General features: G+C 43.2%; 1 protein-coding gene across 1 annotated transcript in view; it reads left to right on the top strand.

Annotated features, from left to right (window-relative positions):
* The window catches only part of PRKAR1B (protein kinase cAMP-dependent type I regulatory subunit beta), a 219,330-nt gene that overhangs the window by 27,871 nt on the left and 168,560 nt on the right, over nucleotides 1–22,899 (top strand). The window contains exon 2 of the mRNA XM_063430384.1: nucleotides 522–724. Within this exon, the coding sequence (XP_063286454.1) occupies nucleotides 551–724 (174 nt within the window). The 5' untranslated portion in view covers nucleotides 522–550. The remainder of the gene's footprint in view (nucleotides 1–521; nucleotides 725–22,899) is intronic.

Genomic DNA, 22,899 nt, shown 5'->3' with positions numbered 1-22,899 from the left:
TGGATAAACTACACTATTATTCCCTATCTGCCTTTCTGTTTGATCTGAGAGTGAACATCCTCCGAAGCAGATGAGGCGTTGCCTCAATAGCACATCTGTGCAATTATTGAGCCATATAATTTATTCTCTAATAAATGAGTTGATTCATATCCTGCGCATTCCACTTTTTTCAGTACCATCTACACTATATGTTGTTATTTTTCGTTTTACATGTCTTAGGATATTGTTGAGACTTCCACAACGTTTTGCTAGGGGTAAAAAATACCTACTGCGTGTGATTTTATTTATAGAGCTCTGCTATTATTTTAAAAGTTAAGCACTTTTAAACACCTTTACTTTTGTATGAGATTAAAGGTGAGGGACGGAAGGTGTCCCTTCACTTGAGTTTTAGAGCTGCATGTTGGATCACATAACTTTTTTACTGTTTTGTTGAGGCGCTTCACCACACTTACTCCCAGAGAGTATTTATTTTCAGATTTACAATATCCACTTGTGACTAAACGTTGTGTATTTATGTTTAGGTTTCAGTGGAACTGTATTTGCGGCAAACATGGCTACTTCCTCCTCGTCCAACATTGAAGACGAAAGTTTAAAAGGCTGTGAAATCTACGTTCAGAAATATAACATCCAGCAGATTCTGAAGGAATGTATTGTGAACCTGTGCATCGCCAAACCAGACCGTCCGATGAAATTCCTCAGAGATCACTTCGACAAATTAGAGAAGGTGCGTGTTTTTGTAACTGACCCAATTCCAATGCAATATATTTCATAAGTCCTATATAATATGAGACAGTTGTGCTTATTTACTGGAAATCAAAATCAGAGAATATTTTACACAGTTGTGCTATGTCTGCATTTCACTTTTCTTTTTTTATTAGTTATCTTGTTTTGATTATAAGCCCAAGGCAGGGGCGATAAAAAAAAAAAAAAGCAGGTCACTGGCTGTTTTAGAACAGCTCCCATAATACTTTGCAAGCTACCAATGATAGTACCTTGAAGTACCAGCATGGTGACCTCTTGTGGCTGCCAGACCAACAGTCACTAGAGGCACTTTCTCTATAAGAAACGTTGGATTTTGGAGCATGGCAGTTGCCTTTCATGAACAGTGTGTATATAAAAAGACACATCACTGCAAAAGCAAAAATATAAATATCGCCCTCCCCCCCCAAAAAGCCCCAAAACACTGCTTAGTATATATATCCCCAGTGAAAACATTCATATATTTAATTATGCAATTTTTCATTGGGGTTTCTCTCTTGTCTGACGCATTAGCTAGCCCTCCCCTTCTAACCCTGCCCAGACTTTCTGTGGCGGTCCAATCACAGACTTCCCAATGCAGTTCAATGAGAAGTCTTTCCAAGGCAGGTGCTCTGAGCGATTGCTGCCTCTTGAGTTGAGCTCCACTGAGCTAACCAACGAGGAAGTAATGGGACCTGTTAACTGATTGACAGTGGGGTTGGGGGGAGTAATAAGATTTATTTAACAAGAGCTTAACTTCTGTGACTGGGAAAATATTTGAAGGGCTATTAAGGGATATTATTCAGGAATTCATTGGGAAGAACTTTGTTATTATCAATAATCAGCATGGTTTTATGAAACACTGGTCATGTCAGACTAACCTAATTGCATTCTACAAATACATAAGTTGAAGTATAGATCAGTGGATGTGATCTAATTGTATTTTGCCAAGGCATTTGATACGGTTCCTCACAATAGGTTAGTCTTCAAACTAAGAGAAATTGGTCTAGATTAATATTCTTGTTCTTGGGTAGAACATTGGCATAAGGATAGCATACAACGAGTTGTCATTAATGGTAAATTTTCAGGCTGGACAAAAGTGGCAAGTGGTGTCCCTCATGGTTCTGTATTGGGACCGCTTCTTTTTAACATATTTAAAATGATCTTGAAATTGAAAGCCATGTATCAGTGTTTGCAGATGACCCAAAACTTTGTAAAGTAATAAAATGTGAGCAGGATATTGCTTTGCTGCAGAGGGATTTGGATAGATTGGGGCACTAAAATGACATATGAAATTTAACATAGAGAATGCAAAGTTATGCACTTCGGGGTCAAGAATGCACAAGCAACTTACACCCTAAATGGTAGTAAATTAGGGATAACCACACATGAGAAGGATTTGGGAATTGTTATAGACAACAAATTAGGCAGCAAAATGCAATGTCAATCTGCAGTTGCTAAGGCCAGTAAGGTTTTGTCATGTATAAATAGGGGCATAAATTCTCAGGATGAAAATATAATTTTGCCTCATTATAAATCGCTGGTAAAACCACACCTTGAATATGTGCAATTTTGGGCACCTGTCCTAAAGAAGGATATCATGGCACTAGAAAAAGTGCAGAGACGAGCTACAAAATTGATAAAAGGAATGTAGTGTTTTGGTTATGAAGAAAGGTTAAAAAATTTAAATCTCTTCAGTTTGGAAAAACAGCGCCTCAGAGGGATATGATAACATTATACAAATATATTCGGGGCAGTACAAACCATTATCTGGAAATCTATTCATAAATAGGGCTAAACACTCAAGGTCACACATTTAGGCTGGAAGAAAGGAGATTTCATCTAAGGCAAAGAAAAGGTTTTTTTTTTTTACAGTAAGAGCAATAAGGATATGGAATTATCTGCCTGAAGAAGTGGTTTTATCAGAGTCCATACAGATGTTTAAAACTGCAATTGGATAAGTACTTGCAAAAACATAACAGGGATATAATTTCTAATTAGTGGGGTAATAGCTGCTTGATGCAAGGAGACATCTAATTGCCATTTTGGGGTCAAGAAGGAATTCTTTCCTAGTTTGTTGGAAAATTGGAAGTGCTTCAGACTAGGTTTTTTGCCTTCTTTTAGATCAACAGCAGAAACATAAACGAGGAAGGCGGAACTTGATGGACGCAAGTCTCTTTTCAGCTATGTAACTATGTAATTTATAAAAGTGTCAAAAAAGCTGACCTGCCAAACCAAGCATTGGTTTGGAAAGAGATCAACTTAACTGATTATCTTTCAGTAGCTTTATTGGGCAGCTTTTAGGAGACTGAAATAAAAGTATGTGCCAAGACAATATAAACAATATATAGGTAAAAATATATTTAAAAAAAAAAGTAAACAAAGACCAATATCTGAATAATGCAGTAAGAAAGGTCAACAATAAAAAGTCCAATAAAAGTCCCAATGACAGGGCCATCTTTCTGCATAGGCACACTGGGCAGCTGCCCCGGGGCCCCACTGCGATGCCCATGTGCCCAGGCCTACAGGGGAGATCCTTTGATCACCGGCCCAAAAGGACTTCATTCAGGGACAGGGAAGTAGGACCCAGAGCTGCCGGAGAGGCCGACCTGGGAGGCAGATCGCTCTTCCAGCGAGCAGGCTGTGTGAAGCGTTGCCGCACGTTACTGTGGCAACGTTCCACACAGCATTCTGCGCACGGGACGACAGGACACAGCCTGCAGCCAGAAGAGTTGCAGGCTTTGGAGCACAACTCACCACTGGACCACAAGGGCTGGCTGTGCCCCCCCTCCCCCCCCCCCCCCCACACTCCTTCACCTAAGGTAAGAAGAAGGGTGGGGGGACATGAAGATTATATTAATATATAGTAGTATTAAAAAAAAAAACAAAAAAACATATGCTACCTGCATCCCTAAAACTCTGCAACACCAACACACACACACACACACACACCACCTCCCCCCATACACACCCATCACCTCTCACATACACACAGCACCCCACACACACAGGACCTCACACACATACACAGCACCCCACACACACAAAAATAGCACCCTCCCCACACACACAGTACCCCTTACACACACACAGCACCCAACACAGACACACAGCACCCCATACACAGTCTGTGTATTCAGCGGACTGTGTGTATGTATTCAGCAGTCTGGGACTGTATTCAGCAGTCTGTGTGTATGTATTATATGTATGTATTGCATTTGTTGGAGGTACTAATAAATCTAAGCTTTATTTTATCTATAATTTATGTTTTTATTCCTGTGAGTTGTTGAGTAGGCAGAGCCCCAGTGCACTGCTATTGTTAATATGGCACTGCCCAATGAACCTTGCCAGACGGTATAGCCTCAGTATAGTCCGGAAAAGTTCTTCTAAAACACTGCCAGATCAGAAGATTCATCAAATTTGTATATATAAACAAAGAGATTTATCGACTCCGTATATAAAAACAAAGAGACTAATAGTGCAATATATCCCAGAAGTAGATAATACAGTGGTACAATCCCCATTTATAGGATATGTGATGAGTTGTTGTTAGGCAGATATTTCATCAAAATGAAGACCATAAAATATTAAAGGATACAACAATAGTGCTCACTATTTAAAAGAATGTTTACTCACATTTAGTAGAACAGACAGACTGCTCTCTGTGTATGGCTTAAGTGGTATAATCCCCACCTTGGATTCTTTTGGTAGTCTGTCAATGGAACGTTAAGAATGGATGCCAGGTAGAAAATAAAAAAATAAAATAGTAACAGATAAAAAAGTAAAGTGGCACACTCACAATTGGAAGTAGCCAAAATACATTTATTAATAAACAATATAAAATATCCACAACGCGTTTCATCAACAACGCTTTATCAAGTGGAGATAAAAAGTCTAACCTGGTTGGTAGGGGGGTTTATAGGGAACAATATGGTGAATAGATCCCCATTTGAGGGGGATAATTGTCAAAATTAAATAGAAAAACAAAGCTTATAACGGTATTACATTTATATATATATATATATATATATAGGTATAAAGGGGGTCACATGGTGAGCGGCCATTTTGGGTTCTTCGGGTGGCGCCGCATGACCATACAAAGTGAATGCAGGCCGCCTCAGAGCCCAATCGTGGCAAATCATTATATCATATATCATTAATCCCTTTACGAGAAGGAAAAATGTAAACTCCAGTTTTAGTTCCAAGTTTAAACACTGCACATATATACTCCTACCACCATGACCACTTGAAATCACTGAAGTTGTCATGGTGGTCGAAGTAACCCTTTAAAGATATATTCTAAGCAGCAAAAGAACTTTTGTTTATGCAGTCCTAGCCACACCTCCCTTGGTTGTTTTTCATTTTCCATCAGATGTGACAGCAGAGTGTGTTTACTTTACAAGTTTTATTTCTCATGCTCTGTTGATTAAACATTAATCACACACAGGCCCTTGCAAGCTTTAACAGACTATTAGCAGAGCAGGAGATTACACATTCCAAATAAAACAGACTGTGCAATAAAGGAAGTTTAACCCCTTAAAGACAGAGGTAATCGTAAGTTCTGTACCAAAATAAAACCTAGAATTTAAGCTACATGTTTGCTCAGCCATAATTTACCTCTTTCATATTAGGTGCATACGTATTTTAAATAATTTTATTCAGGAGAAATAGGGCTTTAATTTCCCAACAAATATTTATATATAAAACATAATTTATTATGAATAAAATCTAAAAAATTTTTAGAAATTGGCATGCTGTCCCACGAGTACAACAGTTACAGAATCATATATTGGGTTTGCCCATTTCGGTTTCGACAGATTGAAATTTGCCAGATTGATTTTCCGGCCTATGTTGCCTTTAAATGATACATACATTTGGTAGAGCACTGAAATTGCTTTTGCCACTCTACCGAATGTATGTATAATTTACTATTTTTGTGAAGGTGGTTAGGGACTCCACTAAGGTATTTTAAAGCACTACCCACTGTGTATCTTCTATTCTATGTTGCCTTTAAGACCAGGGACTGTCTGGGTTGCCCATTGCAATCAGCGTTCTGTGTAAAATAAAGTGCCAGAGGAAGGACCAGATCGTTAGGGTGTGCTATGCCGCCCTAACGTTGTTAAAGCCCTCCTATTGTAGGATGGCATAGCAAATGCAGTGTTTACGGTACAGCCTAGTGATAACTCCACTGGCCACTCCTCAGATGGCTACTAAAGGTGCTTTCTGCTGATTGGCTAGGGCTGTGTTTGACTTGTGCTGACTCTGCCTCTGATCTGCCTCCATGACTGTCTATCCAATGGGGTATCCTATGGCCAATCCTATGGGGTAGCACTGTGATTGGCTCAGACCACAACTTCAGGCAGGTCAGAGACAGACAGGGGCAAAGGCAGCAGCTGCAGACTTGAATACAAGTAAGATTTCACCTTATTTAGAGAGGCAAGTGGGGCTAGATAGTGGTTTTTACACTATAGAATCAGGAATACATGTTTGTGTTCCTGACCCTATAGTTTTTTATTTAATCTAAAGCTGCTTTCCTTCTGATAGTGTCTCTTTATGTTCCCACCAATAACAGTACCATTGCACTGCTGATGGTTTACCTTGCAAGTTCCTCCACCATAATTAATTTCATTATTTCCAAAACCAATTGCACAAACTCAGCAAACGTTTAAAAATGTGTACTGCGATTGGCTGGAATGAAACACAGCCAATTCCAGTGGTGAAACAGAACTCAATAGAAACAAAATGGCCTGTAGCACCCTCTACTAACCTGGAAACTGCCCATTTTCCTTTCATTCATCGTACTAGAATCCCGGACTGTGATTTTGCTTGGTATTGTTTCTTTTTGTTCTGTTATAGGTATGTGAAATATTTATGTGTTTCTTTTTATTTTTTATTTGAGAAGTTGTAATACACACAGGATCAGGGACCTCTTGATCCCAATGTTTATATAGTGAAAGTATGTGAGCTCGGCACAGTATGAGTACCAGTATCTATTCTAGACCTTAAAAGCGCATTAAATAGATTTTTAACTGGTGGTAGGGAATTATTACAAACCGCATTCAAGATATGTATACCTGACCCTATAGTGTTAAAATCACATGTAGGGTCCCCTGGCACTCGCTTGCCCACCTTAAATAAGTAAAAAAAAAATCACATTTTCTCTAGTGCCACGCAGGTTTGCTGTTGCTGGCTCTGCCCCCGGCCCGCCTCCTTGGCTGACATAATCAGAATTGATGATCCCAGCCAATCACAATGCTTTCCCATAGAAAAAGGCAGTTTTTACATTAAAAAGCCTGCAAGGACTGACATTAAGCTGTAGTTGTTCTGGTAACTGTAGTGTGCCTTTAATTTTTAAGATTTGTTATTAGTGCTATGTTGACCTTCAGTGGAGAATATTTTCCCTAATGTAATGTTTTTTAATGCGTACTAATTAAAAGTTTAAATAATTACAAATATAATATGGGCAATTATATGGGCTTTAAATTGAGCTGTATTAAATCTCTCTCACAGCACGCTTTTCTCGTCTCTGACCAAGCAAATTGTATTGGTTGCATCCCAGGTATAAGTGGACTGAATTTGTCACTGTTTTGAATTATCCATTCCATAGAGCGACCGAACATGAGAGAGAGAAATAGCTTGTTGTCATGACAACGTAAGAATGGTGAGCTGTTTACTGGATAAAAATTCAGCACAAGGGTTTATGAGCCACAGTATGTCTTATAATTGAGGTGTTTGAAGAACTAATCACATAAAAGACTTATTTTGCCTTTAAGTTGCTGGCGCCGAGAAGCGACTTGGCATATGGGACGTAAAGATGCCTTTTAAAGAAATTGTAACGGACCACCTGGCACCCCGACTGAGTACCTCCGTTAATGGATGCTCCTAGTGCTTCCTGAGGGCTCCAAGCACTCTGGCAGACACCATAATCACCGAATCCAAGAAACCTTTAAATTCTCCCAAGCGTATGAATGCTGTAGACCATTGAATAGGAACCATACGAATAGGCTTGTACCCCTAGCAGTCAACTGGAACAGCATACAATAAATCCTTCCCCCAATAATGAGACGACACATCACTTTGAGGTTAAAACAGGAACTCTGGACTGGCTCATCCAGCCTGGCTTTTATTACACTAATCCACATACAGGCCACACCCAGGGGGAGGCATAAAATAACCAATCACATACATGGTTCAGCCCACACATCCCCTCCCCTCAGATAACATTAAACTCAATTATCCGGTACACACTTTTCCCCAATTCCTGGATGCACCCCAAAAACCGGGGGCACACCCCCAAATCCAGCATCGCCGGATAGCCCCCATTCAGGGGGACAACATATTCAAAATTCAAGTAATTCGGATGAACGGCTCGGGAGACACGGGGCTCCAAAGATTTGACCGACCGCATGGGCAAAGTATCCGAAAACAGTTCCATGCATTTTGGCCCTGCGGTCGGTCACAAACAAGGGAATGAAAACAGGCGAATTTCCTGTGTTATAGAGCCTGGAGAGGGTTTGAATGAATTCCCTTGTTTGTGTGGTTCTTTCTACCGAACGGCGGGTCATTCGGTAGTTTCTATCCGAATTTCTGGAAGTATGGAGGTCTCAGCGGTGTTTGCCTAATCAAGTGTCCGATTTTAGTTCCAGACACTCGACGGCAAAACACCGCTGTTCGGTAGTTTAAGATGGCCGCCGCCACGTGTTTGTTTCCCGAATGGCGGCCACCCAGAGGACAAAGAATACATTACACTGATTGCCAATTACCCGTTTGCAACATTGTTGCAAACTGTAATTGGAGGCACACTTATTCCTGGGTGGTCTGGTTGTTCGGTAGTTTCACTCAATATAATGAATGGAGTGATTCTACCGAACAATCAGGTGAATGCTGCATACATATCCCAGGTTAAACTTAACACACAAATACACATATAATATTACAGGCAGTACACTAGAATATGTAGCACAGTCTTAAAGGGACAGTAGTCCCAAAAGTCCCAATATGTCCATAGATGCTGTTAAAAGGGCCAGTAGCAGCAATATACAGTACAATATGCCCCAAATAACCCAGGGGCCATAGTCAGTAGGTAGGAGGCTAGCAAACAGGCTCCTCCAGGGCCCAGTGGCGAGGTTGGTTTCGCCACATTTCTCCCCTTTTCCAAACATACTAACAGGGTACCTGACCTCTTGCCGGTCAGTGCCCTTGTTAGTCCAGCAGCCCACCCACAAAACAGAAACAGCAGTACAGTCCCCCCACAATGAATGGTTACTACACCTGAGTAATGGAAAAACTTGTCCAGGTCCAGGTGCCTCACCCCGGCTGTGTGGGGGACTGGTAGGCTGTTTTGGTGGGTTGCTGAGTGGGCAGAGACCAGCGGTACTCTGCCCTGGTGCCAGCACTACTACAGGAGTAGTCTGGTTGGAGCCTGGTTGCTGGAGACCGACTGTCTCCCCTTTAGCTGCGCAGCTCTGCTGCTGGAGACCGACTGTCTCCCCTTGAGTTACACAGCTCTGCTGCTGGAGACCGACTGTCTCCCCTTTAGTTACACAGCTCTGCTGCTGGAGACAGACTGTCTCCCCTTTGGCTAAACAGCCCTGTTGTGGGGGGGCAGGACCGACCGTCCCTACCCCCTGTGCTGGAAGTGCAGAGACCACGGTCCCATCTGCACAGGTGTGGGGCTTACAGTCTCCCCCTGGTACATTAAGCTGCCGCTGGGGAGAGGTGGTAACCAGCTCTTCTCCCATTAGAACACTCTGCCCATTGATGATCTGCTGCTGGGGAGAGGTGGTAACAATCTCCTCTCCCATTAGAACACTCTGCCCATTGATGATCTGCCGCTGGGGAGAGGAGGTAACAATCTCCTCTCCTATGCCTACTTTCAGTCTTTGTGGAGGGAGACCGACTGTCTCTCCTCCCAATTCAGTGTCCTGCTGCTGGGGAATAGAGACTGGGCTCTCTATTCCCAAAAAATCACGCTGCTGCTGGGGGGTAGGACCAACTACCTCTGCCCCCTGTAACTCAGCCTTCCGCTGGGGAGGGAGGACGCTGCTCTCCTCTCCCTGCACTTCACACTGCCTTCCCGGTATATCACTCTGCTGCTGGGGGGTAGGACCAACTACCTCTGCCCCCTGTAACTCAGCCTGCCGCTGGGGAATGGAGACTGGGCTCCCAATTCCCAACAAATCACACTGCCACTGGGGAGGGAGGACGGCCCCTTCAGCTCCCTGTAGCTTGGGCGCAGAGACCACGGTCCCATCTGCGCTGGTGAGGGGCTTACTGTCTCCCCTTGGTGAGCTGTGCTGCCGCTGGGGAGAGGGAATAACAAACTCCTCTCCCTTACACACCTTCAACCGCTGGGGAGAGGGGATGACAGGCTCCTCTCCCTGCACCGTAGACTGCCGCTGGGGAGCAAGAACGGCACCTTCAGCTCCCTGTAACACACACTGCCGCTGGGGATCTGGGCCAACTGCCCAGCATCCCTGTAGGGCCGGTAGAGAGACCGCAGTCCCATCTCCACCTGCCATCGGTGGGTCTTCCCAGGACCAATCCGTGAGGCCCCTCAACATTTGTGAGTAAGGGCCACCTGCTTCCCCACCTGGCAACTCTGGCTGCTGCTGGGGATCTGGGCCGGCTGCCCAGCATCCCGGTGGAGTGACCTTGGTCCCATCTCTACCTGCCTGTTGTGGTTCCTCACAGGACCAGTCTATGAGGACCCCCACTTCGGGTTCCTCCCGCCGCCTCAGGGAAAGACGGCTAACCTCCTCGGATGCAGCCTCTACCCGGCTGCTGTAACGCTCCTGCTGCTGAGCATACTTCCTCTCTTTTGCCAACCGGAATTCTCGGTCCAGCCTTGTGTTTCGCTCGGCCATGACCTGGTTCCAGATCACCCGGCGTGTCTCCATGGGTATATCATCCCCATACTCAGCCACTCGCTGCCTCACCTCGGCCAGCCAATCATCTCCAGAGCCAGAACCTTCCATACTTGTCTGCTCCCAGGGGCGCTGCACGACTGCTAGCGTTGCCCTCAATTTGTAAATCCAAACGAACTGTGTCTCCGAGCTGCTTTACCTCACACTAGGACGCCATCCCACCGCTGCCACCAATGTAACGGACCACCTGGCACCCCGACTGAGTACCTCCGTTAATGGATGCTCCTAGTGCTTCCTGAGGGCTCCAAGCACTCTGGCAGACACCATAATCACCGAATCCAAGAAACCTTTAAATTCTCCCAAGCGTATGAATGCTGTAGACCATTGAATAGGAACCATACGAATAGGCTTGTACCCCTAGCAGTCAACTGGAACAGCATACAATAAATCCTTCCCCCAATAATGAGACGACACATCACTTTGAGGTTAAAACAGGAACTCTGGACTGGCTCATCCAGCCTGGCTTTTATTACACTAATCCACATACAGGCCACACCCAGGGGGAGGCATAAAATAACCAATCACATACATGGTTCAGCCCACACATCCCCTCCCCTCAGATAACATTAAACTCAATTATCCGGTACACACTTTTCCCCAATTCCTGGATGCACCCCAAAAACCGGGGGCACACCCCCAAATCCAGCATCGCCGGATAGCCCCCATTCAGGGGGACAACATATTCAAAATTCAAGTAATTCGGATGAACGGCTCGGGAGACACGGGGCTCCAAAGATTTGACCGACCGCATGGGCAAAGTATCCGAAAACAGTTCCATGCATTTTGGCCCTGCGGTCGGTCACAAACAAGGGAATGAAAACAGGCGAATTTCCTGTGTTATAGAGCCTGGAGAGGGTTTGAATGAATTCCCTTGTTTGTGTGGTTCTTTCTACCGAACGGCGGGTCATTCGGTAGTTTCTATCCGAATTTCTGGAAGTATGGAGGTCTCAGCGGTGTTTGCCTAATCAAGTGTCCGATTTTAGTTCCAGACACTCGACGGCAAAACACCGCTGTTCGGTAGTTTAAGATGGCCGCCGCCACGTGTTTGTTTCCCGAATGGCGGCCACCCAGAGGACAAAGAATACATTACACTGATTGCCAATTACCCGTTTGCAACATTGTTGCAAACTGTAATTGGAGGCACACTTATTCCTGGGTGGTCTGGTTGTTCGGTAGTTTCACTCAATATAATGAATGGAGTGATTCTACCGAACAATCAGGTGAATGCTGCATACATATCCCAGGTTAAACTTAACACACAAATACACATATAATATTACAGGCAGTACACTAGAATATGTAGCACAGTCTTAAAGGGACAGTAGTCCCAAAAGTCCCAATATGTCCATAGATGCTGTTAAAAGGGCCAGTAGCAGCAATATACAGTACAATATGCCCCAAATAACCCAGGGGCCATAGTCAGTAGGTAGGAGGCTAGCAAACAGGCTCCTCCAGGGCCCAGTGGCGAGGTTGGTTTCGCCACAGAAATCATCCCTGGATATGACCTATCTGGCCGTGGCGTTCAGATGGAAATAGGAAAAAAGAACCGTTTATGCAAAAAACTAGCAATTTTTCGTCTGCTGTTCATTTAGGGAGCTTAGACTTTCAGTACAAACTGAATCTCATGGTAACTTGAGCCGTTGCGTTTATTGTCTTGATATTTTTACAGTATGTGAGATTTATTGTCTGTCTGTGATATGTTTGTCATTATATTGAAATGTTTAGCATTTTCAGTAGCCGTGCTTGCAATGGAATTCAGCTGTATACACATGCGAGAATATATCGCTGAAGTTCCCATACAGACAGTTTTTGAAGAATTTCGATTTTTATGTGTAGAATCACGTTATATTAGGTTTTACATGACTGTTTTTACTTAGATCAAGCCCGTCTTTGGAAAATCTTTACATTAATCAGTAGTACATGGAAAAAAAAATCCACTTTTTTTTTAAAGCACAGTAATTTGAAAGGCCTTTATAGTAATAAATTGGAATAAATTCTCGACATTACTCACCACCACACTCATTAACTCATTATAGGAAGAATACTTATTATGGTTGCTAAAAGTAGACAAAAATACACACTGCAGGGCTGCATTGAGTAGAAATTAGTTTGCTGTATTTCTGTATATTTTTTCGATATATTTTTATGACACTCTCCATGTCTCTGATGTAGTTTTCTTCTTTAAAAAAGGCATGATGCGGTCAGCCAACTCTAAAATCATTTGACGCTCACTACTAACCTGCTGTTTTCTTATTTCAGTATATGAAGCCAGTTTACAAAGTTTAAAAAAATTAAAATGGGTAGCCAATCAGGAAGAGGTGGTCTGTTGCATATTGGTAAATTGATGTATTATGCATAAGAGACAATAATGTAACAATGATGTATTTAACAATCTCACAAACATGTTTTAAAAAAAAAAAAAAAAAAAAAATAGATTTACAAAAGGACATAATATAAAGTTTTGGGTAAAATCATAAGTTATGTTTAAAGGAATAGTTGTGTATGCATAGCTTGTCCTACCAGCTTAGGTGGTATAACGTTATACAGTATAACAGTAGAAGTGTTTATGCACCGTTGATTAATGCTTTTTCCCATTTATATATTGAAAACAATTGCAGTATAATTCAAATACATTAGTAATTTTATATCCTTTCATTAGCCAACCTACAATTTCCGGTCTCTTATGTTATTCCTTCCAGTGTGAGTGCATGCTTAAACATTTACAGTTTACTCGCTAAAATTAAATTTACTCTGAATTCAGAGTGACTTTCAAACTTTAGGCTGAAGTAGTCAAATTAGAAACAAATCTCCAAGTCAATTCTGTTTTCATTTTAACTGTATTGGCCTTAAAGGGACACTGTAGGAACTTTAACAACGTAAATTTATTGAAGTTGTTATAGTGCCTGCAGTTCTCCCACCCTCCCCCTCCCCACCCGCAAAATCCTTTAGTTCACTAATTCAAGGGCTTGGAAGAACGGCTTCAAGCCATGCCTCTAAGCCCTCCGGGAATGAAAGCCAGGCATTTTACTTCCTGATTTTCATACCGTAACATACCATGACGCCTGAGGTCTCTAATGCTCTTATGTGAGGAGCATTGGATTAGGCCGTCATCCTGGTTTGAAGCTTCCATAATGATACAACCTGAGGAGGAGGTTGTGGCAGCGCCAAGGAACACTTGGTCATTTATTTTATTTTAATTAACTAATTTTTACAGTTTAACACCGGGATGGGTGACCTAACTGATAAGGGACATCAGGATTGTAGTGGTAGGAATTTAGAAATGCAGAATGCATTAATCAGTAGTACATGAGTACACTGCTGTGTTCCTACAATTGTCCTAACGCTACAGTGTCCCTTTAAATGTGACCTGTAATCCATTTTATATTCCAGACAATTCTCATTGTAACATAATATATAACATTATATGATTTTGATAGATTATATTTGTCACTAAATGGAATCACTAATTTGTAACTGGTTTCATTCCATCAGGAACTATTCTGAAATGTATACTGTTGTTGCTAATCATCCTCATATACATACTGATAAAGTAATACACACTTTTTTAAATTTTCCATTCACTGCGGGTGCTTTTTTTAATAAATTTTTTTACCCTTTTAAGACCACTGGCATGTCATGGATTTTCCTAACATTGGTCTTTAAAAGGTTAACAGCCAATATATATTCCCTAAAATATTTTTATTTTTTATGACATATAAGTGCAAAACGTAGAAATTGCTTTGACATTTACTCGGGGAATATGAGTGTGTAATCATATTCAATAGCTCTTTACTGACTCATTTTAGCAGAGGAGATAAACTTCTATGACCAGTGTTCGGAAACAAACCATGCTACTCTCCAGTAAAATGCCAAATGATCTGAATGATCTGACTGCGACCACGAGTTGAGTAATAAGATCCAAGACATCAGTCTAGACTTTTAGCCTGAAAGAACATGAGCATCATGGGAAATGTAGTTCACAAACATCTGGCGTGCCAAGGTCACTTGTCTAGACATACTGATCGGAATTGTAGTCAACTAATTTATATATTTATTTATTTTTTATTTTTTTAAATTTTGTTTATTTATTTTTTGTTTTGAGTGTTATGGTTATGTTATGGTACTTTTTGCAGTAAACCAAAATGTTTAAATGTCTATCTGTTCCTGTCCAAATCAATAAAATAAATTGCGTATATACGCTGAAGTAATTAAGTCTGACACACAAGGTTCAGGTTAAAATAACTTCGAGAAAATTTATTGGCAAGTGATTAAAAAGCGGACACGCAGGTCCTTTTAAGAGACATTTTACGTCATCATTGCTTATTAGAATATCAGTAAATAAACATCATTAATTGGATTAATTGTCAAGTGTCGGGATTAGTGTCCACCTATCAATATTATTAATTGGCTCAAAAGACTAAGTGGTTAATCCCGTGTCCACCCACCAAGAGGTTGGATTGTTCTGGACACGGGTGGGGGACAAGGGGTCTTGAGCGTCATTTTACACGGTCGGTGATCTCAGGCCTCGTGGCCAGGTGCAAGGTCTCTTATGAATAGAACATTTCATTACTACTGTGTTCGCATGGCCTTCAAATTATACTTTGTTGCAAATCTAAGGAAAAGTCAGCAATTCCTGTGTTAATCATATCTTTATAAAAAATACAGTCTTTGTTCTATTGTATTAGATGTGCTGGGAAATTCTGTCATGTAAGGTGATTTTAAAATGAACAAGTTAGGTTATGAGGACAAAATGGAGGATTGAAGAAGTCAGGTTAGGGGGACAAAATGGAGGATTGTCACAGTATAAAGTTAAAATGGAGTTAGTGCAATTATTGAATACAAATACAATAAGGTTTTTTAAATAATCCCACATCAGTCCCCCCTATGAAATGTTAGATTCTAAGAGATAAAAAAACTTTATTAAGTTAGTACCAGGAAGACGTGTTAACCCAAAGGCACAGAAACCCTGTGGCCGCTAGCTAGGTGTTAATGCAAAGTGCAAGGCTGTCCCTAGTTCTGACCCTGATAGGCTAACTCATCCGTCAGTATGGCTCTCGAACACTTCACACCCATGGGTATCCCATGGCAGCTAACCCACCACTTCTCCAACACGGGGTCTTTACCATTCACTGACAGATGCTGTCCCTAAGTTAGTCCCTTCCTAGAATTCCTGCACTTTATCAACAAAAGGGATTGTTTGCAGCGGCAGACAGGGTGAGTTGATGTCTTGGAGCTCTTGGTCATCAACTTCGAGATGGGTGAAAGTGGGTGCCGCTTGGTCAACAGTCTTCAGGAGGGATTTTCTCAGACATGGGAGGATACAACAAAAGAGAAGAGCAAAGAGAAAAAGAAAAATTAGTATAGCCATACCAATATGCATTAAAGCCTTTTGCCATCCTGTCATCCAACCAAACCATCTTTCCCAGGGATCTTGTATCCCAGAATTCCTTTTCAACTCTATAGACAGGTCATTTAATTTTTCTATGGCTAATGTAACTTTACCATTAGGGCCTGTGTTTTCTGGGATGTAGGTACAACAGGTCAAGGTGTCAGGTAAAATTTTACAAACCCCTCCTTTTTCGGCTAAGATCATATCTAGGGCCATTCTATTCTGGAAAGCCATTTGGGATGTGGCCTGCAACTGTTCGGCCAACCCCTGGAGGGCGTCTCTGGTATAATTAACAAAACGCTGTTGATTATAATAAATGTAATTGATCCAATTTAAATTCTTGTTAGTGGTAACTATGGCAAAAAGTGATTCAAATCCTGCAGCAACTTCATCTCTTGCTTTAAATTCATTGGGCACCCCCCTAGGCACCCCAATAGCATCAATATAAACATGAGGATCAAAACTTCCTTTTACTGGGGCATCACGCTTAACCTTAGTGTGTCTGGACTCATGGGTGTTGAGGTGTGTGTCAGAGATGATATGTATAGGCATAATAGCTTTAGCCAAAGTACACTCCCCCCACCACTCCTTGTCCATTCTGGATCTTAACTGTAAATCCCCACACAACCAGTAGATATCCCCTAATGACCTGGTGTGAAACTGCAACAAGTTCATAGAGACACTCCTGTAGGTAGCACAATACCCCTTAGAGAAGTTACCCAAGAATTTACCAATTCCATCATAATTAGCATAACAAGTGTAATTACCTTTATACACGGTAATACCATCTGGGGGTTTGACATCCTTGGTTAGGAGAGGATACTCCTTTGTCCATGCACTACATATGGACCTGTTAAAATCATAGTGATAGGCAAAAAGGCTTAAAACACATTCCTCTATATCTACTGGCAGGATTAGAGGTACGGTACCCAGGTGAGGCCGGGCACCACCACACACATAACATGCAGTCTTATTATGCTTATTAGCATTATATTTCATCCATTCTAACCATAAATTTACATCATTAAAACCTGTTTCAGCGGCCATGGTATCTTCAAAGGTGGGGTTAGCAATGGCCATCATGTCTTGAAAGGTCTGGATATGAGGTTTTAATGGGTTAGGGACCATATGGGTGGCCCCTTGCCACTCGGAAGAGTTGCACATATCTTTTAAGAAGAAATGCCCTAATTTACGGTAGGAACCCTTTTTCCAATACATTCCCATCACATACTGGTCTGCATCCGTTGGGCTTGGATGCTCAATGTTAAGGATTAATTTCATTGGTGTACCCCCCCCAGGCTTTCTTAAAGTCATTCTCTGGAGAAGGGATCTACCTTGATCATCTACTTTAGATAAGGCACTTTTTGGCTTGTAACCCCAGGCAGGCCCGGCATTCCATCCCGCCGCCCCCCAATGATTACAATTGTGCCCCCATTGCTTGTCAACTACACAAACATATGGATCTTTTGAATGAGGGATATCTCTGTAAATACTCTGGATTTGTGATGTGGGGAACGGGCATTCTACAATATCACAATAGTCAAAGGTGTAAGTAGCCACATGGGTGCATGATGAATTGTACCAGAAGGTATACCCACTAATATCTTTGGTGATGGCTACTTGTTGGGCCTTTATGAGGCTGATTAAGGAGAAGATGTGCCAGAGGTACATGCTTGTGCGGTATCTGCTTCCTCTGGGGCAGGAGATTTCTTGCAGTGGGAAGCGTGGATCCAATTTGGCCTACCGGCCAGTTTGACGGAAGTTGCGGTAATCAGGAGAACTTGGAATGGACCGTCAAATCTTGGTTCCAGGGTATTTTTCCGCACAAACTTCTTGACCAGAACCCAATCTCCGGGGAGCAGGTTATGGGCACCTGTATCCAATTCGGGATCTGGAATTGAAGAGAAAACTTGGGCATGTATTTTGTTTAAGGCACTTGCAAGTTCAGTTACATAATCTACTAAAACATCTGATTGGAGCTGTAACTGCTGCGGATAATAACAACCTAGTCTGGGTGCTGTCCCAAATAGAATCTCATATGGGGACAGTGAATGCTTCCCTCTAGGTGTGTGCCTAACACTGAATAAAGCTATTGACAGGCTTTCTGGCCAGGGCATCTTTGTTTCTTGTGACATTTTTAACATTCTGGCTTTTAGAGTGCCATTCATGCGCTCTACTTTACCACTACTTTGTGGGTGGTAAGGGGTGTGGAAGGCTAGGGTCACCCCTAGAGCAGTCCAAATTTCTTTAGTCACTGTTGCTGTAAAGGCTGGGCCTTGATCACTTTCAATGACTTCTGGGAGTCCAAACCTACATACTATTTCTGTAAGTAGGCGTCTTGCGGTTGTTTTTGCAGTGATATTGGCCACTGGGTAGGCCTCTGGCCATCCTGAGAACATGTCCACTATGACTAGTGCATATTCATGGGGCCCACTCTTGGGCATTTGGATGTGGTCAATTTGGATTCGCTGGAAGGGGTACATGGGCTTTGCCAGGTGTTTTGCAGGCACCTTGATTGGTCTTCCTGGATTGCATTTTGCACAAATGACACAGGCCTTACAGAAGCTGCTGATCAATGTTGTGATTCCGGGTGCTTCATAATACTTCTGTATGAGGGCGGCCATTAATTCCTTTGACAAGTGTGCAGGCCCATGTGCCCATTGGACCACTGCTGGATATAAGTTTTTGGGGAGACAGAATTTGAAGTTGTTGTAATATACTCCATCCTTTTGGACGGCTCCTTTCTTTTTCCATTTCTGGATTTCTTCAGGAGTGACTACAGCTTGCTGTTCTCGCAAAATTCGCAAATCAGTAGGAAGAGTTTGCAGAGTAAAAATAGGGACTTCTTCTTCTTCTTCTTGTCCGGACACGTCTTCATCCACTTCCTGCAAATCCCTGGCTGCTAGCTTAGCAGCCTGATCAGCCAAATGGTTGCCCTTTGCTTCATCTGTATCCAATTTCCCATGGGCCTTTACCTTCAAAACGGCCACTTCTTCAGGGAGTAGGAGGGCATCCATTAGCTCCTTAATTGCAGTACTATGTTTGACTGGTGTACCGGCGGTGGTAAGAAATCCTCTTGTCTTCCAAATTAGGCCGAAGTCATGTGCCACACCCAGAGCATATCTTGAATCTGTATAGATGTTGGCACGTTTTCCTTCGGAAATTTTGCATGCTGAAGTCAGAGCCTGTAATTCGGCTTCTTGCGCAGACATTGCTGGCGGTAAAGATGATGATTTGATAACTTCATCTGTTGTGGTTACGGCATATCCTGTATGGTATCTTCCTTCTTCATCAGCATATCTTGAGCCGTCCACAAACAGGGTAAAATCTGGATCTTGTAATGGATTCTCATGCACAGTTGGTAGGTGTACTGTCTCCATTTTCATCTGTTCAAAACAGTCATGAGGTGTTTCGGGGTCATAATCATTCACTATGACCAGATCTTGGAATTCCTTTTCTAGGAAGTGGCGCGGCCATGCTTCCAGAAGGTCAGTTGTTGGGTATTTGACAATACCATTTTCCTGTAGCTGTTCTTCATCCATGGTGGCCCATAGCTTTGCCATGGGCCCAAGGTCATTCCATGACCTTGTCTTCAATTTGGTAACAGGAATATGTGGGATAGCAGTATCCCAATGGCGGTAGAGGTAGATAAGTTGTTGAGGTAGTTGGACCAAGACCATGCTATTGCCTTCAGAGTCACAATAGAAATCTTGAGCAGTGAGCTTCACATCAGTCCAGTGGTAAAGCTCATCTTCATAGCAAGGTTCGGGAGTAATGTTTGGTTTGTACCACATGGTACAGAAGGCGTAATCTGGGCCTTCACAGAGAGGCTTCTCATCTTCATAAAATGTCAAATGTGGATGCATGACTTTCTTGATACATCCACAAAGCAGGTAAATGTAGGTTTCATCTGTGACAAATCCATAATAGATACCCCCCTCAGGGAGTGGAAGAAGAGTGGATGGGTTAAGAACTTGACATCTTTGGATGGAAATGTTGTCAGGTAGAAGAAGATGACACTGTAGGCGTAGGTGTCTGGCAGGAGACACGTGCTTGAGCTGGACTTGGTTGATGATGGCAGAGATGTCATGAGGGGCCAAAACAACCAGAGGGTGGCCAAGGACCAGGTCTGAGGTTCTTTCTATGAGCTCTCTTGCAGCAAAAACAGCCCTGAGACAGGAAGGGGTCCCTCTGGCCACAATGTCCAGTTGACATGAGAAATATCCAATAGGCCTTTGGCGGCCTCTTAAGTCATTAGTTTGGGTGAGAACTCCTGTTGCATGGCCTTGTCTTTCAGAGACAAATAATTTGAAAGGTTTGGAGTAATCAGGCAGGCCCAAGGCAGGAGCAGAAGCAATGGCACGTTTTAGAGCATTGAAATTGTCTATTGCTTCATTAGTTAAACAGAAAGGGTCAGACTTAAGTGCGTCATAGAGAGGTTGCATGAGCAGGGAGGCCTCTGGGATCCATGCTCTGCAGTAGGAAATAAGGCCTAGGAAGGCATGGAGAGATTTTGAAGTTCTTGGAGTTGGAATATCCAGTACGGCTCTTACCCGGTCCCGGGTAAGATGTCTGGTACCTTGAGATAGGCAATGTCCAAGGAAAATTACTGAGGGTTGGCAGAACTGTAGTTTGATGAGGGAAGCCTTGCATCCTTGTTCTGCCAAATAACAAAGCAGGCTAATTGAGCACTTTTCAGTAGTGGGTATATCATCTCCACAGAGCAGCAAATCATCCACATACTGAAGCAGAACAACTTCTGGGTGCTCGGCTTGCCATGGGTCAAGGATGGTGGCCATGGCCTTTGCAAACTGACTTGGTGAATTTTGTGCCCCTTGGGGCATGACAGTCCAGGTATACTGTTGCATCTCATGGGTGAAAGCAAACAGGTATTGGCAGGATGGGTCCAGTGGAACACTGAAAAAGGCATTTGCTAGGTCAATGACTGTGAAAATTTTTGCAGATGGTGGGACTCCAGAGAGCAGAGTATGGGGATTTGGTACAAGAGGGGTGTCCAGGACGGTAGCTTCATTAACAGCACGGAGATCCTGAACCATCCTGTACTTCTCTGGCTCACCTTTTGGAGTTTTCTTTTTCACAGGGAATAATGGGGTGTTGCATTCAGATTTGCATTTCACTAGGGCACCCTTCTCCAAGAGTGCCTTGATGTGGGTAGAAATGGCAGCAGCCTGTGCTGGTTTTAATGGATATTGTGGTTTTCTTGGTAATTTAGCCCCTGGAATAAGCTTTACCACCACAGGGGGAACATTTAGGTGACCTATGTCCTCTGGGCCTGAGGACCATAACTTGGCGGGCACCTGTGTTTTTAATGCCTCTGGGAAATTGGACCTTAATTCTGCTGCTTTCTCACGGGGCTTTTCTAAATGCAGCATTAGAGGCAAGGAGCACAAGGCTGAGGTGTCTGATTCAGATAGAGGTGTGGACATTTCTACCTGCCCATCCGGGGTAAAGGTGATGGATGCTTGCAGGCGTGAGAGAACATCAGCACCTAATAGGTTAATTGGGCATGTGGAGGATACCACAAAGCGAGCAAGCAGGCTAGAGCCAACTCGTAATGGAGTTGTTAAAGGGCTATGTCTTGGCTGGCCATCCACTCCAACACAAGAGACGTCAATATTTGACAGAAAGGATGGGTCTGGCAGGTCTTGTTCTCGCAGAACACTACGGGCTGCACCTGTGTCAACTAGAAATGTGGTAGGGTGGCCTTCAATGGGCAAAGTCACTGTGGCAAGTGGCCCCCCTTTATCCCCTGTAGACACTGCCATGACAGGGGTTGCAGACACAGGCTTGCCAATTTCCTAATCATCTGGTTCCTCAATTATCGGAACCTGTTTGGTGGCTTTGGGAGCTGGGGCAGGTTTGGAGGGCTTTCTGGGCTCCCTTGGCTCCTTTTTAGGTTCTGGGCAGTCACTTCTAAAGTGCCCCTTGGCTCCACAATTAAAACAATGTCCCCCCTCCTCCGGTCTAGTACCTTTTGGGACTGGGGTGGAGCGGGATACCATGAGAGGCGCTGAAGTGGATCTTCTTGGGGTCTGAGCGGATTCCAAACCTCTAGCAACTAAAAGTAGGGTGTCCAGGGGAACAACCTTATATTCAGGGCGTGCAGCAATGATTCCCTTGCGTATAGAGTCCTTAACACCTTGGACAAACGCACCTGACAGCATTTGTGAATGAATTTTGTCAGTAAGATCAAACCCCAAATCTGTAAACATTTGATACAGTCTTGCATGAAACCTTTCCACTGATTCTCCTTTATCTTGAATAACATCAGTAAGGCCAGCAGCCTGATCTGCAAGTTTGTCCTTAGCCCATTCTTTTAATTGGGTGCAAAAAGTTACTCCAGAGGGGTAATCAACATCACTGTTGAGCTGATCTGTACTGAGGTGTCGGGCCATACTTGGCCAATATGCATCCCCTGCTTTAATAGCACAAATGCTCAATAGATCACGCCATGCGGCTGAATAAGTCTTTTGAATTTGAACTATCCCTCGGTAGAAGGGCATGGGCTGCTTTTCTGGGTCCGGGAGTGATTTCATCAGAGCACTAGCTTGAGTGGGATTGAAAGCAACATATTTAGGAGGGGCCTGTTCTCCCCGACCCTTGTGGCCGAAGGGATCATCGATAGAACGATGAGATGGGGCTCCCGCAGCAAGTTCCGATGAGACATGGGACACCCTGTCCATCTCGTCATCATCGAATTCTATGATATTGACTCTTCTACGCGGTGCAGGTCCCGCGTGAGGTGAAAGGGTCGGTGGCTGGGAATGAGCCCCAGATGCAGGGGTGGCTAGCGAGTCGTAACCTGGGGTCAGGTAGTCGCCGGGA

The sequence above is a fragment of the Pelobates fuscus genome, chromosome 8 (genome assembly GCF_036172605.1).
Source record: "Pelobates fuscus isolate aPelFus1 chromosome 8, aPelFus1.pri, whole genome shotgun sequence".
Taxonomy (NCBI): Eukaryota; Metazoa; Chordata; class Amphibia; order Anura; family Pelobatidae; genus Pelobates; species Pelobates fuscus.
This window is presented reverse-complemented; position numbering and strand designations above follow the sequence as displayed.